Source organism: Tribolium madens, unplaced genomic scaffold, assembly GCF_015345945.1.
Source record: "Tribolium madens isolate multiple individuals breed KSU strain unplaced genomic scaffold, Tmad_KSU_1.1 Scaffold_11;HRSCAF=98;Tcas5.2_LG3b, whole genome shotgun sequence".
NCBI lineage: Eukaryota > Metazoa > Arthropoda > Insecta > Coleoptera > Tenebrionidae > Tribolium > Tribolium madens.
This window is the reverse complement of record NW_025400975.1, coordinates 8,031,239-8,049,475: the sequence shown is the minus strand read 5'-3', so window position 1 is coordinate 8,049,475 and position 18,237 is coordinate 8,031,239. Positions and strand designations below refer to the sequence as shown.

At 27.8% G+C, this 18,237-nt stretch overlaps 1 protein-coding gene across 1 annotated transcript; it reads left to right on the top strand.

Annotated features, from left to right (window-relative positions):
- Positions 1-13,431: 13,431 nt before the first annotated feature.
- Positions 13,432-15,603, top strand: LOC123004126. Its single transcript, XM_044397245.1, has 4 exons — positions 13,432-13,760; positions 14,098-14,193; positions 14,310-14,399; positions 15,292-15,603. Exons 1-4 carry the CDS (start codon positions 13,644-13,646, stop codon positions 15,589-15,591), a joined length of 603 nt encoding a protein of 200 aa, XP_044253180.1. The 5' UTR covers positions 13,432-13,643; the 3' UTR covers positions 15,592-15,603.
- The last annotated feature ends 2,634 nt before the right edge of the window (positions 15,604-18,237 follow it).

The following is an 18,237-nucleotide window of genomic DNA, read 5'->3' as shown; positions in this document are numbered from 1 at the left end:
CCTTGTTGGTTATTATGTTGATTTTCCAGTCTGTAGCTTTTATCACCTTCAAGCCAATATAATTAAAAAACTAATAAAAACCGCCTTTCAGGCTTAATTAACACCTTAATTAAAGTAAATCATAACAAAATTTTTATGATTACGCATCTTGAGTTGTAGTTGACTAAAAAATTGTTAATTAATTTTGTAATTTGCCATTTTAATAATTATAAAGTTTTCCAACTTTTTTTATTTCAGTTTCAAATTATAAATTTATGTTGAAAAAAATTATTTAGCGTTTTTCTTAAATATGAAGCAATGTTTGAACCTCAAAAATGAACTATAAAATAATAATAACTCGTGTCCGATCTCTATTGATAAGAATTTTACAGCCCTCGGAATGTGGGTATGGAAATTTTTTTTTTGTAATAACTTTGGAACCATTTGACCAAATATTATAAAATTTGGAATAAATTAACAACATTTTATAGGTCATTTTTAAGGTACAAATATTGCATCATATTTATGAATAACCCTGTATATTATAACTGTATGTAGGTTTTAAAAAAAAGTATTTCGTTTCAAAGAATCCACGAAAATTTTTTACTTTCGCTGCGTTGAAAAATCCTGCATTTGCATTTATTGAAAAGTCGAAAATGAGTTTGTGTTTTAGGAATCGAATTAAATAAATGTTGAGGTGACAGTTTGCAACAACTGACACATCTGACACAGCAATATTTCCACTACAACTGCATTCCACATGAAATTTTAATTTTACGAAATGAATGTAAATCCTCGTTAATTGTGAGAAAAGCTTGCGTGAATAAGTAGAAGAAAAAAAGTCTTTTTTTCCAATAAATTAATAAATTAATAATTATTTATAGTCCACTATTAAGTTAATTTTACCAAGCGACGATTTTCCAATTAAAAAATTAAATCATTTCTGTTTAACCACTAAGGTAGCACTTATATTGGCCATTGTTCATTTAGAGAAACTTAATTGTAGAACTGCAACCGTTACGAAATCAAGAAATACTCCCGAATGAAGCATTTTATTTCAAAGACAATGGTTATTCTGATTTCGACAGAATTCTATCAGTTCTAGGAAGTAAATGCACTTTTAATCGTTTCTAATTTTAACTTCTGGATTGCCCTGTGATGCAATAAATCATTACCATACTTGTTCAAATTTTAAAACTTGAAGCTATAATAAAATATGTTTAAAATTATAGTAGTAATAGCTTTTGCAAAAAATCTATAATAAAACTCTTGTTATTCTGATTATTTTGTTTGTCAGTAAAAATAGTTATGTAACAAAGGATTCTTTGCTTAAAAAACTTATAAAATTACTAAAAGAAAAGATTAGCAAGCAAAACGCACAAAGAATCGTCTAAAAACAATTTGTTAATAAATTAAAACAAACTAAATGATTCTAGCCACAAAATTATCAAAAATGTAAATATGTACTTAAACGTTTGGAATTTCCTGAGTGTGAAAAACTAAATACACATGTATACAAGGTGCTTCAGAACTCGCGCCCCAGGTAAAATACCAGGAACATGGAAAAAATGTTAAAAAAAACTCTATCTATGTTTGAAAATTTCGAAGTTATGAGAGTTTAAATTTAGCACTTTGACTCTATTTATTTCTGTTGGAAAAAAAATTTTTCCAAGTTTTTTTGCCATAGGCTATTAGAATTTTTGTACTTGACATAAAAAAGTAAAATGTCAAAAAATAAATGTCAAAATTTTTTGACAGAGTTTTTTTAAAAAAATTTCCATGTTCCTGGTATCTTATCTCACTTGAAATTTTTCTCTGTGGCCCAAGTTCTGACACATTTTGTATAATTTTTTTTAAAAATGAGTGCAATCAAAAAAACACAAAACACTTTTTTCGTTTCATTATTTTTTTTTTTTGTATTTATTAAAATATCAAAGTTGGTAAAAATGGAAATTGCCGTGGCTGTAGTCAGGCGAAACAATTTTCAATTAAGAATATTGCTACCAAATAATGACGGAAATGAATAGACGTAATGAATATTCAACGAATAATGTAAATCAGTAGCTTTGAATAAAGATAAGAACTAAATGACTGATAATTGGTGGCGATTTTGAGCACATAACAGTATCAGATTGTGTTAAAAGCAAGAAATTGTTTTAAACAAAATGAAATAGTAACGGTTTCTTCTTTAATTTTTAAAGCACATAATTATCTTTTTTTAAGAAATAATAAGCCTCGGTTTGGTTCGCTGTCCCTGGATTGAATTTTTTGAAGATCAAAACTGCTTAATCACATTTTTTGTGTAATTATTATAATGACATATAATGAAACAGCAAATTTCTAGAAAGAATTCAAGTCTCTCTCGTTTACAAGTACTTATATCAATAAAGTAAATAATAACTGTCTCTTAAAAGCTTCACAAACAATCTAACATTTTTATTTGCTCCTGCAATTAATATGAGTTTATTGTTTTTTTTTCTAATGTTGGTAAATAATGCGTATTTTTCGTGGTGAAAAATGGGGATCACAGGTGTTTGTTAATTAAAAGAAATACCAGCGTAATGAATTTCTTGTTAGGGAAATACCCCAAATAATATTCTAATGAATTAAGCTTCAAATTAAAATTTTTGTGGGAGCTATTTGTGTAAAATAAACTTAAATTTCTTGTATGTGACTGTAAACGACTGTAATTTTTATTGTTAAGTTGGTATCAAATACAGAATTCTAATTTGGCAACCTTGACTCTCAAATTCCAACGTCAGGATTTTATGGGCAATTGTGACAGGCAAATTAGAAAGATTACTAATAATTCAGTGTTGCCAATAAATATGTTTTGTCACAAACATTAAAAGCTTTTTGGAAAAGAACATTTTTTCTGATCGAAGTGACTTTAAATTAAGTTTGGTAATAATGGAAATTGTAAATACAATGTTAATGTCATTCAGTACATACAAAATAAATAATATGAGTATACAGAATGTCCAAAAAAATATTCGTAATTTTTTAAACTTGACCCAATAACGTTTTATGCACTTTTTTGAGTCTTTAAAACCTCTGGAAATGTAAAAAATGTTATATGGAACAATTTGAAGATTGAAATATTTTTTAATTTTTGTTGAGATTTTGGTCGATTTTTGTCTTTGTTTATTAAGATTTTGTTTGTTTGTTTTGGTCCGTACTACTACCTCTTGAAATATTTCTTTTTTTAACACCCTGTATACATTTCATGCTACTTTTACTTTATTATATTTTATTTTGTTTACTTATATCTATTTCACTAGTACACGTATGTACTAAATTAATTAAAAAAATTAATAAAAAAAAATTTACTTAATTTTTAATGCAAAACTTACCTTTCATTTATTTTACTTTTAACTTACCTTTTGTTTAATTATATTACTATTAACTTTTACACTATTTTCACTTTTGTAGATACTTGTTTTAAAGTTCGCCCTCTTTTGACATTTATTTGAATTATATTTGAATTTGACCTTATGCCGCTAAGCCTCCACCGCCGCCGACAATTTCAATGTTTTCATTCAATATATTTTACACAATTTTTCGCATTTTTATATTGTTTTTGTGGTTTATTAAGTCTTTTGAACACCCAAGAGTGCAAATGGACAATTTTGAAGTTGAATTTTTTTTATTTTTGTCGAGATTTTGGTCGATTTTTGACCAATAACTCCAGACTTATTTGGTACGTTGGATAGAAAATTTAATCTTCTGTCATATACAAAAAAGATCAGTGTTCTACAATAAATAGTTATCGAGACAATTTCAGGTAAAATAAAAAAAAATTAAAAAAATTATACAAGTTTTAACAAAATAAATAATTTTTTTATCTATGTACATATTTTACCCTTGATAAAAAACATTTTATCAGTATTTATTTTATGAAATTCTAGTTTTTTAACTTAATAATATGTTTGTATATCCTATTTTTGAACGTGACATTAATTCGCGCGAATAATGCGCACACGTGATTGGTGCAAAGTTACTTACTTTATAAAACTTGCTGTAGATTAAAGTAATAAAATTTGAGCATTTATTCTATTACAAAGTATGAAAAACAATTTATTATTTTACTTTATTATTTTTAATTATTATGCATTTATAAATAATACTAGATTGTAGGTGTTTAGCATCCCACTAAAAGTCCAGGCCTCTGACCTTAAAGTTGAACAGTTTTGCTTCTTTTCTTCTTTGATAAACCCGTCTTCATACAATTAATAAAAATAATTGGTGCAATTACTAAGTGTCTGTCTTACCAAAAGAACCTAAATATAGTCTAATTTAGGCATAAACGCCACTAATTTAGTTGAAATAAAATTAATTTCAATTTTGCATCGATGCAAATAATATTTTTCTCGCACCAACAACAATGAAACATCAAGTCGGTATAATCTAATATTAGATAGATGGGCTTTGTGTGTGTATGAGTGAGGCCGCAATGTCCTTCGCAACCTGGGTTGACTTGGTGCCATGCCGTACCAGCTTACACTTCTCGGCCATTTCCCCACCACAGGTCCTCACTCTGATAGTGGGTACACACCTGTATGAATGTGATTTTTCACGACCCCGATTTTTACATTTTTACTCCTTTTGGAATTTTGCTATTGGCGCCATATCAACACCTTCATCTTGTCCATTTCTCTAATAAAAAGTGACATTTCGTAAGAACTAACACGTAGTTCGCGATTTTTGCCAAAAAATTAAGCACACTGGTCGAAAAAATTATTCACATTGCAATATTTTTGTTATTTTTTGACGGATTTCGACGAATTCGAGTTAAAAAAACGAACTTTGAATTTAATTCAATAACATTTCTAGTTTTGTCTTATAAAATGGGACTCAAAAGACGAGAGCACCGTTCTTTCTCCTTTTTATATTAAATTAAGTTTTTACTTGTTTCAGATTATTGCCTGTTTTTTTCTGAATGAGAATAAATTTGTTTCAAAATTTTATCTTCTGGTGCCCCAGAGATTCAAAGCATTGAAAAAGACGTTGATTTTCTAATGTTACTAAATATTCAGAAATTAGGCTACATAAAAAGGTAGTTAAACCAAAAAGTATTGCTTATGTCACTAAAAGAGCACAATTAGGTCTTTGAACACAAAAATCTGAAAAACTTGGAACTTCAAAGGATTACAACAAGTAAAACGGTTAATTATTGGAAACTTCCATGTGCCTAATTTGAAGTTTTGGCACATTTGGTCTACTTAATACGAACATTCATTGAAAGTGGAAATGTAATGCCTTTTTTGAAAGTTTATATTACTAGGAGACGAAACGAGATACAAAATTGCTCGATTTTTTGGACCCGAAAAATCGTTTTAAATCAATTTAAATTCCACCAGTGTACTAATTGCTTGGAAAAAATTCAAAAATGTGGAGCTTTACATTCTTAATAAGCTGTGTAAAACAAACGACTAAATTTTTTACGAAAAATTTGAGAAAAATTTTTTTTAATTTAAAATCTGTTCTCCGTTTCATGTTTTTCAAAATGCTGCGAAAACGGTTGAAGATACAAGAAAAATGTAAGAATGAAAGTCGTAGAGAATAAAATTTTCTAGTAAAAAGTCCCCGAGACCATACCTCTATCTTTAATGGTTTAGGCCTCAAAGACGTTTAAAGCCGCTCAAGCCACATTTTTACTGATGATTCAGTGCCAGAGGAACACTTTAGTAATTTAAGCCTAAACCGTTGAAGACAGAAATATGGTCTCCGGACTTTTTTGTAGCAAATTTTATTCTCTACAATTTTGTTTCTTACACTTTTTTTGTATCTTTAACCGTTTTCGCAACGTTCTCAAAAATATTGGGCGGAACGCAAACTGATAATTGTTTAAATACTGTTTTCGTTATTTTTGAGAACGCTGCAAATACGGTTGAAGATACAAAAAAAGTGTAGGGAACAAAGTTGTAGAGAATTAAATTTCCTACAAAAAAGTCCCCGAGACCATATCTCTATCTTCAACCGTTTAGGTTTAAATTAATTTTTTGTCTCTTGACCACCGGTAAAAATGACACGTATTCGTCACTTGAGCGTCTTTGAACGTCTTTAGGACCTAAACTATTGAAGATAAAGGTATTTCTTGCGGACTTTTTTCTTGAAAATTTTATTCTCTACAACTTTCTTTTTTATATTTTTCTTGTATCTTTAACCGTATTCGCAGCATTTTCAAAAATATGAGACTAGGCGCAAATTGCTAAATGTTTGAATTTTTTTTAACAAACTTTTCAATATTTTTTTTAAAGTTTAGTCTTTGTTTTTTAAAAAGAAAACGGTTAAAGCAAAAACTTCTTGGTTCCATGCTTTTTACTGCAAGAATGAAACACCTTGTATACAAAATTTTTATAAAAACTTAGGTATGTACGTCTTGAAAAACGATAAAATTTTCGTAGTAGTTTTTTTGGAAATAAGATATTTAAAGCAAAAAACATCTGGTTTCATGCTTCTTACTGCAAGAATAAGACACACTGTATATAATTTTTTTTATAAGGAAACATGTATATAAAATTAAAATTGAGACGAAACTTTCTACGCTACATCGTACGATGACACTACTTTTTTGTATTTTTTGAGCATTTTGCACGTTTTTTTAACGACGCAGAAACTCAAATACTAAATTTTCTCAAAAACAAGTTAAAAAATTTTTTAAATGATATTTCACTCAACAAGTTAAAAAAATAAATCTCTAACATGGGTCAAAAAGTACATTATTTTATCCATTTCTGAACGTTTTAGTTAGTTTTTAGCCAGAAACAGAACTATTTTGCAAAATTTCGTTAAAAACAAACCGAAAATTTATCAAATTAGGCCAAAACTAGTGTTATTTTTGCATTTTTATAGTGTTTCATTACTCAAATTTTTGCTAAAACTGACTGAAAAATTACCAAATTAGCTTGAAATTGATATCATTTTAGCGTGTTTCGCCCGATTTAGTTCATTTTTGAACTAGAGACTCATTTATTTTGCATGATATTGTCAAAATATGCTTAAACACGACAAAAATAAATCTAAATTGATGTTATTTCGTTTGTTTCATTCGATTTAGCTCATTTGAATGAAGTTTTAACAAAAAAAAAATACAAAATATGGTCGAAAATGGTGTTAATTGCCAGATTTTGCTAAAACAAACCAAAAAACATCAAATCAAGTCATAATTTTTTTGTATCTTTAAGCGAATTTGCAGCGTTCTCAAAAATATTGGGCAGAGCAAAAATTAATAAATGTTTCAAATTTTTTTTAATATATTTTTCAATAAAATTTTTGCATTCTTTATGTTTTATTATTGAGAATTTTAATGCTCTATCGGTCTATATTTTTTATTTGCGTTTTGCTCACCATTAAAACTTCAAAAATTAAAATTATGGAAAATATGGTACATAATTCAGATAAAATGGGCAATAATCTGAAATTAGTAAAAACGTAAGTTTGTCTCTGTTGCACACCACAGCTCAGTATAAAAATAAGTAAAAAAACGGCGTCTTTGACTTTTGAGTATCACAAAACTAGAAATTTTATTGAATTAAATTACAACAATCTACAAAGTTTTTTCTTTAAGCCAAACAAAAATTCATTGAAATCCGACAAATAATAACAAAAATATTGTAAAATTGTCCGGTCAATTTTGGCTGATGCAAAGTTTGCCCCTGTTTCGTGTTCGATTTCATTGTAAAAATTTTATTAGGTCTGAATTTGAATCAAAGCTTTTTGGAATTAGTAATATTTATTACGTTATTGCCGGGTCTGTCTCGAGCTAGTACAGTGTTAAAAGTCAAAGACCTGTCGAAGTTCTCACGATCGTGCACCGTAAATAGGATCAGTTTCACTTCTGTGACTTTTTTACTGTTTTTTTACCCATTTTAGAACAACGGATGTCATTAAAATAATATTAACTTCCTAATTTTCCCACTTGCAGGAATCGACTTTTACTTACGATTTATGTTCAAAAATTAATTACTTCATTGATTTTGTTGTATTTTTTATCATTTCAAACATTCAGAACAGCACAATTTAATTGGTTGACTGCTTATTACGCCGCTAGTTAAAGTATGTTAATATTTAATTATATTTACAAATTCAGTAAATATAACTGTATCTCGAAATGTCATACCTACTTATGAAATAAAAATCTACAATTTCTTAGCGATTTTGCAATAAAAGTGAAAATTTTCTTTGAATAATTTTGGCACAGAAATCCTGATTTTACGTTTCATATCGAAAGTAATTTAAATTAGGATCAGATTAGGACTCGAATTTTGAATTTCACTGCATTTCAAACTTCTACTCATTTATTTCGTAGGATTTAACATTTAGAACAGATCTTCCAATATTCAAGTTTCAATCTTCTCACTTCAAGGTTTTTCTGTTTCTCACTTTAGAATTATTAAAGCAAGATTAGCAAAGATAATGATGACTCTATGTTTAATTTATTTTTTGTTTTCCCGGAATGCTACAAGGTGTCTCTTGAAAAACTCCATTAGTGACCTTTAAATTGTAAAATTTAAAAAAAAATTATAGGACATACTAATCTAGTGCATCACCTAAAATTATTTTCAACCATACAGTATGTCCCAAAAATAAGTTACGATACAAACACCTTGGCATTTTTGGATGTAGCTGTTTAAAACCATGTAAAGTTTTATTAGTCAATTTCGCTTAGTTTTTGAAATAAGACAGTTTTTTTGACGAAAACATGCACTTTATAAAAATTTATTACACAAAAACTAAGACAGCTAGAACTAATTTTTTCCTACTTCTGTAAAGAAAAAAGTACAGGATTTAAAGCTGTAGCAATTTTTTAGTGTTTTGCATTTGTAAAGATTAATAAATTGAGAAGTTTGTTAAAAGTTAAATATCTTAAAAAATTTAAATAAAACACCCCTATTTTTTATTTTTGCATCTAATAGATTGATAAATTGTCTATCAAAAAAATAAACCTTTAATGTTTAGAATAAATAAATGAAAAGATATTTAACATTCAATATTAATTGTAGCAACAATGTCTGTTCAAATTTGCAAATTTTTTCCCCTTTTTTTTTAGCAGTTTCTTTGTTATTTAACAAATATTTCATATTATGAAGTAAGAAAATTCCTTTAATAGTTGCAGAAATACAAAAATAACATACCTTCATTTATGATAAAAAAAATAATACTTACGACATGCTGAGGCAACATCTCCTTTAAGTAAGGTTATATTTTTAACCGTTGTATTTCTGAGTAATAAATGTGCTAGTAGTGAAAAAAATGTTATATAAAACACGGTAGAGAGCATATATTATTTCCCGAGATGCGTAGCTCGACTATAAAAAATCTCTTCTCTACCTTGTGATATAATATACTATTAATGTTAGTACTAGATAATTTCAAGTTCTAACAACGAAATAGAAAAATAGAAAAAAATCGACGCTACACTCTTGCAAATGAAAAAAGCAATAACTTTTAAAAAAAATCCCTATTTGAATGACAATGTAAAACTATAACAACTTAATAATCAAATCAAAATCAAAATAGTTGTTATTTTTGGAAAGATAATTATTTATGCCCTAGAATTAGAATTTCTGATGGTGATTTTAAATCATGTATGTATAAAACCATATTTCACTTAATTTCCGATTAGAAACTATTAAATGTTTTACAATGGGAATAGGAATCTACTACAAGTCACGTTAATAACCTTTTAACATTTGTTTAAATAAGGATGAATGGAAACGATGATGGTAAAATAACGTGCAGTTAGTTCTCTTCTAACGGCATTTGAATATCACGCTAGTATTTTAGATCAACTAAAATATTTTGTTGTATACAGCCTGTCCCAAGTTTTAGAGATGGTCCAAAAATAGATATTTCTAATTGATAAAAAAAATTTTTGCTAGTGCAAACGGTAGAGGATTATACAGGGTGAATATAAAGTATGGAACCAAGCGGTTTTATTTTTAATCATTTGCCTCCAGAAAATAATTATTAATATAAATTAAAGTAATATAAAAAATGTGATCGTATTTTCAGAACGAAATTTTGTTTTGTTTTTGAGTTATGCAATTTTTTTTGTCAAAACTGCAATTTATGTGAAAAATTTTTTTTTTTATTAAATATAAAGCAGATAGTTGTAATCCTTAGAGTATAGCTTTTATGAGAAAAATGATTTTATAGTGGGTTGCCATTTAAAATAATATTTTTTTTTGTAGAACTCAAAAACAAAAGAAAATTTCGAAAAATTTTATTCTTGTTAAATCATCACATTTTTATAGTACTCTATCACTCATCAATTAGTTTTTTCAAAAAATAAATAGTTTAAGCAAAAAACGTTTGGTTCCATACTTTTTATTCATCTGGTATACACTTTAATTTAGTATTTTTATATTGTTTAAAATTTTTAGTGTAGTGAGACCCTTAAAACCAAATTTGAAAAAAAATTAATTTATTGAAATTTTTTCTACATGATAAAATTTCTTGATTTTTTCTAATGGAAACTAATGGTACGTCATAAATGTCATTGCGGACCTTTTTCTTTTGTCAAAATTATTGAAACTTTCAGATTTACAATATTAAAATGTTGATTACTCAAAACCTATCAACTTTTGCATTATTCTGTTTTCACAGTTATTACTATAAAAAATCAAGGAATTTTTTCATGTAGAAATTATTCCAATTAAGTAAAAATTTTTTTTTCAAATTTTGTTTTTATTATCTGATCACTGCCATACGCGAAAAATTTTGTACAATATCAAAGCACTAAATTGTCAAATTTAGCTAAAAACGAGTGATACATTCTGAGGCTCATTTTTTGAGAAAATAATACTGGTTAAAACCGTATCTCGCTATTGTCTTTTGTTTTTGACTTACAGACAAAAGTTGACATTTTGGCGAAATCTAAAAAAATCATATCTTTGTTATTATAGAAGATACGGATTTGAAATAAAAACATTATCTAGGCACTTTTTTACGAGGAATTTAAAAATGTAGTTAACAATTTTTTTAGTTATTGGTTTAGCCGTAATAAGATAAACTTCTATTTTTTTGGAAAATGGAAATCATAGGCGGCTATGGCAATTTTGAAAATCTTATTTTTTTCTGATCTAAAAAATATATATTTGTAACAGAGTATTTTTTTATAATTATACTTAAAAAATAAAATACATATTTTGTTTGATAATAGTCGGTCATGGAAAAATTATTTCACTCCAAATGTGTAAATACTAATCAATAAGAGTTTTGTGAACTGTAAAATAGATGAAAAAATAGATAAAATTATAAAAATTAAAAAAATACGATACGTTAGAAGTATTGAACAAATATGCGAGCGCCTCAGAACAAAATTATTACATATTTTTGAAAAATCCCAAAATAGAAAAAATAAATGTATCAACAGTCAACACAATTAGAAAAAACAWTTTTTTGATGATCTAATGGAGGTAGGATAAAGTTCCACATAGACGGAATTTGGGTATTTGAATAGCCATATCGTCATTTTTGTGTCATATAAAATATATTTTATTGAAGAATTAAAACGGCTTTTTTYCAACACTCTATGTATCACTAGAAGTTACAATGGTAATGTTAGTTTGTTTAAAAACAAAAAAATATTATTAGTCGCCAATAAGTTGATTTATGATTTATTTTGCATTTTTTTCATTACTTAGTACTAACAAAACTCTTTCATTAGTGACACTAGTTGAATAATATAGTTTAAATCCTTTTAGTTGAAGATGCAACATTTTTTCATGGCCTACTGTGAACAAAAATCAATGATAATTTTTTGCTAAAAATGTATTATAATAATTTGTTACAAATATATATATTTTAGATAAGAAAAAAACAAGTTTTTTAAAAATGACAGCCATTTATGATTCCCATTTAAAAAAATACAAGTTTATTTTATTACGGCTAAACAAACAACTGAAAAAAATTATTAACTACATTATTAAATTCTCCGTTGTATAATGTTTTATTTCAAATCTGTGTCTTCTATAATAACGAAGATATAATTTTTTTTAGATTTCGCTAAAATGTCAATTTTTGTTTATAAGTCTAAAACAAAAAATGATAGCGAAATGCGGTTTTAAACAATATTATTTTCTCAAAAAATGAGCCCCAGAATGTATTACTCATTTTTGGTTAAACCTCTTAGTTTCAAAAATACAAAAAAATCCTAATTCATTTGAACAGATCTAGGAGCAGTGCGACCTACATACACAAGTTTCAGTAGAAGATTCATTTAATCTGGTATTGTATTGTACTTTACCAAGTTATAATTTTATTGTTGTTAAATATCTTAACAAGGAAGTATAAATTAAACTCTCGGTAATTTGTTTTTATGAAAACATGTCTGTATCATTTTATTTTAACTATTATTTGATTACAATATCACAATATTGTTTTGATTAGCCACGTATGCTTCGACATTTTTGAGTTAATTTAAGTATTGTAGAAAAATTGTGTGATTTTTTGTATTATTTAATTAATATAAATTATTGCATAAGAAAATTTCATTGTTTTATAAGGAGAATCCAGAATATTATGTAAATTAATAAAAAATCTGTGACTAAATATGACAGATACAAAAAATAACTATAACTATCTTTTTTTTAAACCCTTGGCTTTCGGTTGTTAAATTGTTCAATAAAAAAATATATACTTTGGCAAGAAGCTTAAGAACAAAAATGTATTACTTAACAAAAATAAATAATGCATTAATTTAGTTTTTTCATTATTTTATTAAATGACGATTAGAAATCTAAACTTTTTAATATTCAAGTTTCAAATTTTGTCTTCACTGTGCGGCAACCAGTAAAACATCTTGTCTTTTAACGAGCCGCTACTGATTCTTGTTTTGTGGTGTTTTGTGAGGTTATAAAACCAATTGTAATAAAAAGAAAATCTTAATTTTTTTGACAGTTTTGCGTTTTTAAAAATGCCACGAAGAAAACGATATCACCTCACATCAAGAAAAGGTCTTAACAGTCGGGGATATCCTGTCAGAAAAAATAGACCAAATGGAAACAAACAGGTATTTATTTTTATAATATAACAATTTTTTATAATTTTTTTAACTACAAAAGACAACAGAATTTTCATATTTTTAATCGACTTTATTTTTTGCGATTTGTATACTAGGTTTCATATTAATGTGCATTGAAAGGGATCATTTTAAGGTGGCAATCATGCAAAAATTCAAACAATCCTAACCTAAAATTTCCCTACAAATTATTTTTTCAAATAAATGTGTGTCCCAGGTAGCAAAAAATAATTAAAATTAACAACGTAATGAAGATAGGGTAGCAAACATAAAGATTTTTGTCATTATTAATGTGCTTAAATTTGTTGTGAATGACATATTAATGACACTTTTTGTGTAAATCCGCCTTTAAGTTAAAGACTCATTTAGACTACTACAACCTACTTGATGAAAAAGAGTATATTCTTGTGCAAGCTGTGTTTAATATTAGGCAACTAACAATAGCTTCAAAATGTGCGGCAACCAGTAAAACACTTTATTCTAAAAACGCCTGTTAACGAGCCGCCGCTGCGCTGATGATTATCATAGAATAAGAAGATTATTATTGTTTGTGTTTTGTGAGGTTATAAGTGTTATAACACCTACTGTAGTAAATGACGATATTATTACATAATTATTTGAGTATTTTCTTCTAACAATGCCACGCAAAGGTAGATCTCGTTTAACTTATCGAAAAAGAAGGGGTTTTCGGGTAAGACGCATTCTGAAGAAAAAGTTTATCGCCAACAGTTTTTCTTTAGAAAACGAAAAACAGGTAATTTCATTGTAATTTTCAACACTCAATTCTGTTTTTTCACTAATAATTAGGATTTTCTTGTTATTTTTTTATAATTCAGTGTTGCCAACTTTATTTCAAAATCACAGATCACTTGATCTTAAATTATTTTACTGTATAAGTAGAAAAAAAGATACCTGTAATACCGAGTGTAATAATGGTGTAATACCTTTCAGTGTGAATAACTGTTTTTTTTTAATTATGAGACCATTTGAAACAGCTGGAAAAGAAATAAAAAAACTTCCATTTTTATAACTTTTGTCATTGCTTTTGTTCTAGATAAATTTATTAAGTTTTTTCCATATGTTTATTCTAGCCTGTTATTCAAATTTCAAGTGAACAAAATGGCGAAAAACCTGAAATCCATGAGAAGAGTTCACTTGTTTCCAGAAGTTTAGCAGATGATTCTCACGTGAGTTTTTGTCAGATTTAAATAGAGCTTTCAAACAACCGAATGCTCTATTTATATTCATTTTGATAACTTTTATTCTAAATAAACTTATTAAGTTTTCCACATGTTTATTTCAGTTGCCTATTGGCCAAATTTCAAGTGAACAAAATAGCGAAAAACCTGAAATCCAAGAGGAGAGTTCACTTGTTTCCATAACCTCAAATGACGTGAGTTTAGTCAGATTTATTATAAAATAGAATTTATACAGGGTGTTCGTTTTTCGAGCTCCACCGTAGGAGTCTCAGTTATTATGAGATACGAGGTCATAATTTGAAAGAAAATTTAATGTGTCATTATTAGTTTTTGAATTATTGGAAAAAAACGGAAATTCTTTAATTCTCGTTTTTATTTTTTCAAGCGAAAACTCAAAAACCTAGACATTTTTAACTTCTTAAGGCACTTTTTTACAAGGAATCTAAATCTGTCATCGTATTTTCCAAGGCGCTCTTGATGTGAGAGTTACAAGAGTCAACTTTGGATTTTCTTATCGACGCCATATTTGATTTATGTCTTTTTGTATCTTGATTACAATGATATGATGAAACTTTACATGCTGATAAAAATTAAGAAAAAACGTTTTTTCAAAGAGTGCTTTGGAAAAAACGCCACCAATTTTAATTAACAAATTAAATTTTGACAGTTCAATTGAATTTAGATCTGGAAGTCACATTTACGTCAAGTTAGTTAAAATTGTTGGCATTTTTTCCAAAGCACTCTTCGCAAAAACGCTTTTTCTTTATTTTGATCATCATGGAAAATTTGATCATATCGTGTGATACATCGTTGTAATCAGGAACAAAAACTCTTTTCAAAAATACAGAAATCAAATATGGCGTCCATAAGAAAATCCAAAGTTGAGTGTTGTAACTCGGATATTAAGAGCGCCTTGGAAAATACGATGACAGATTTAGATTCCTTGTAAAAAAGTGTCTTAAGAATGTCTTAGTTAAAAACGTCTAGGTCTTTTAGTTTTCGCTTGAAAAAATAAAAACGAAAATTACAACACCCTGTATAATTATATTATAACAGCAAGTTTATCGCGTAATAATTTGTTTATAGGCCTTGGAACCTCGATTTTGCGCCTTGTCTAGTCACGATTTTGCCGAAATCAAAACAACCACCACTTTTATAGACAAGACTTTGTTCATAAAGTCATTTTTTGATTGTAGAAACAAATTTTTATTACTAACAGCACCAAAAACCTTCGGGAAATCCACTCTTATGCACATGTTGAAGCTTTTCCTGCTTGGGAAAACCCATATTTTCGAGGGCTTAAAGATTGCCACTGAAGAAAAAGCTTTTTTTTTGATGCATTGTAAACTGCATCCTGTGATATGCATTGTAAACTGCATCCTGTGATACACATTGATTTTGGGGGTGTTTGTGGTAGCAGTTATGCTGAAGTCAAAAAGGGATTGTCCTTGGCTGTGAATAAAGCATTCAAAGAACATGAATATTTGGTCCAGAAGACTGATAATGGCTTGATTTGGGCCAGTAAAAATTTAACAAATGAAGGGAGTGATATTTCAATATTTGAGGTATTAATTGATGAGAGGAAGTGTCTCGAGGCATCTCAATTTTTCTTGGAGTACAGTTTAAGATTCTTGTCTGAATTGCTACATAAACATTATAGGAGAAAAGTTTTTATCCTCATCGATGATTATGATGCTCTTGTACTCAGTTTGATATTCGATCATTGGAATAATAATGATGTGGACTTAGTGGATGATTTAGTAAAGAGTTTCACTTCTTATACCTTCCTATCGAATGATGCTCTAAATCGTTCATTGATATTTGCTTGTCTTCATTTGGTTAAGCATTTTGCAACGAAAAATATAGCACACTATTCATTCACACTTCGACTTCCCTTTGCAAAGTACTTTGGATTTACAACAGAAGAAGTAGAGGAGCTACTTCAAAGACCGAAAATTAAAGATTTTTGCTGTGATTTAGAAAAGATTCGCGAATGGTTTGATGGATATGTGGTAGATTGTGAAAAAATTTATAGTAATTGGTCAATATTAAATCACTTGGTGAATAGTGAAACAAGATATTGGACCGACATTGGTCACGTGGAAAACATCAAGGGTTTGTTTGAGCACCCTTTGATTCGACAAAAAATTGAGCAAGTTATCCCAATCGGAAATCAAATAATTTTAAAACGGGTACAAGAAGTGACCCTCGACCACATAATGACTCTAAAAGAATTGATTCACGAGTTTGTCGAATCTCATGAAAGTGTGAACTTATTTTTTCATTTCTTGGCTGATTGTGGTTACTTTAATACTAAGCACGATAAAAGAGGGGACATTTTCAAAGTACCAAATTTTGAAATTAGGAAACATTTAATGGAAATGTGCTATAGTAAAGCCTTAAACATTGTTTTTGAATACAATCTGAGACTTGTCGATATTCAAACATATATAATTGCTCTGAAATCAATACTAGACACTACTAGTGAGGGAGAATTTATTAATTTTGCAAAAGCAGTCCTTGCGCTATTTTCAGCGCCGGCAAGGATGCCAACCAATGAAAATGAACTTTTGAACGTTTTACACATTTTAGCTTATGATTCGAGATACTTTGTAGCACATAGTAATATTTATCTTAAGGAAAACAAAGAAGGGCAAGGGGAAGTAATTACGGTGGCCACAATAGATGACACAAGAGCAAAGGGAATCATTTTTGAATACTTAATGTACTTTAGATCTACAGAGAGGAATTTAGAACTAATTCTTGAGGAATTGACAGTATGTGTAGATATACCTATTAAGACGATTATTTATGCTGTCTTAGTCTTCGATACAGTGGAGAAGATCGTTTCTATAGGTTTTAAAGTGGGGAAAAATGATAAAATAAACTTTGTCTCTAGTCATACAGAGTGAGTTATATATACAGGATGGTCCAAAAGTCTGGTTTTATTCTAGCGAAACTATTATTTTTTTTGACAAATAAATTTATAGGTGTGCAATGGCTATAAAAATGCTATTAAAAATTTTTTTGGATTATTAATTACTTGTTTGTACTTACGAGATAAACATAGTAACAATTTTTTTAATAGAAACCCAGAGCTTGTTACAAGAATTGTTGCTGTGCAAATTTTTTTTTGTAAACCTCACACTTTTTTGTTAAAAAAATGTTTGACTTACAAAAATTAAAGAATTTTTTTGAGTAAACTACCAGTTTTTTTAATAAATGTTTAAAGGTTGTGATTTGTGAAGTTGCGAAAGTTGCGTTTTCGACTGCAAAACTATTAAAATGCGTTGAAAAAGCAAAAATAATGCAATGTTCGACTTAAATTGATGATTTTTTAGACTATTTCATGTTAGAATTATTTGGTTTATTGATCACACAAAATACAGAATTTGAAAGGAAGTTGTTATTTACAATAAGAATGTGACGTAACTGTTTATGTTCTCTCAATTGTCATCTTCGCCGACTAATCACGGGAGATTCGATTAAATTACAATTCCAACATTTCAATGTAATCACACAAAAAAAAACAAAATTTAATTTAAAAACTCGCTTCAAGATTTGAAAAATGTAACAATAATACAATTTTGATTAAATTTTGTGGTTTATCACGAAATTTTTAAACGCCTATAAAACCAATTTTTGTGTTTTTTTATCTTATTTTCAACAAGATTTTGCGTTTTTTGACGTAAAAACGTTCTAAAACACTCGAAAAAGACAACTCTTGACTTTACTTGGTGATTTTTAGGCTTGTTTTAACAAAATCGCACAAAAAACGAAGATTTTACACAAACGTGTTTTTGGCTAAATTTTGCTTAGGAATCAATTGAGTGAAATTATTAAAATAACTTTTGTTTTTGTGATTTCGAGATGTGCTTTGATAAGATTTGGCAAATAAATAAAACTCTGGTTCAAAAATGAATAAAACATAAAAGCTGAAAAAAGCATTGGCTTTTCTATCAAAAATCATGTTTTTTGGAAAATTTTGTATTTTTTTATTTATTTATTTCATAATATTTACACTTGAAAAAT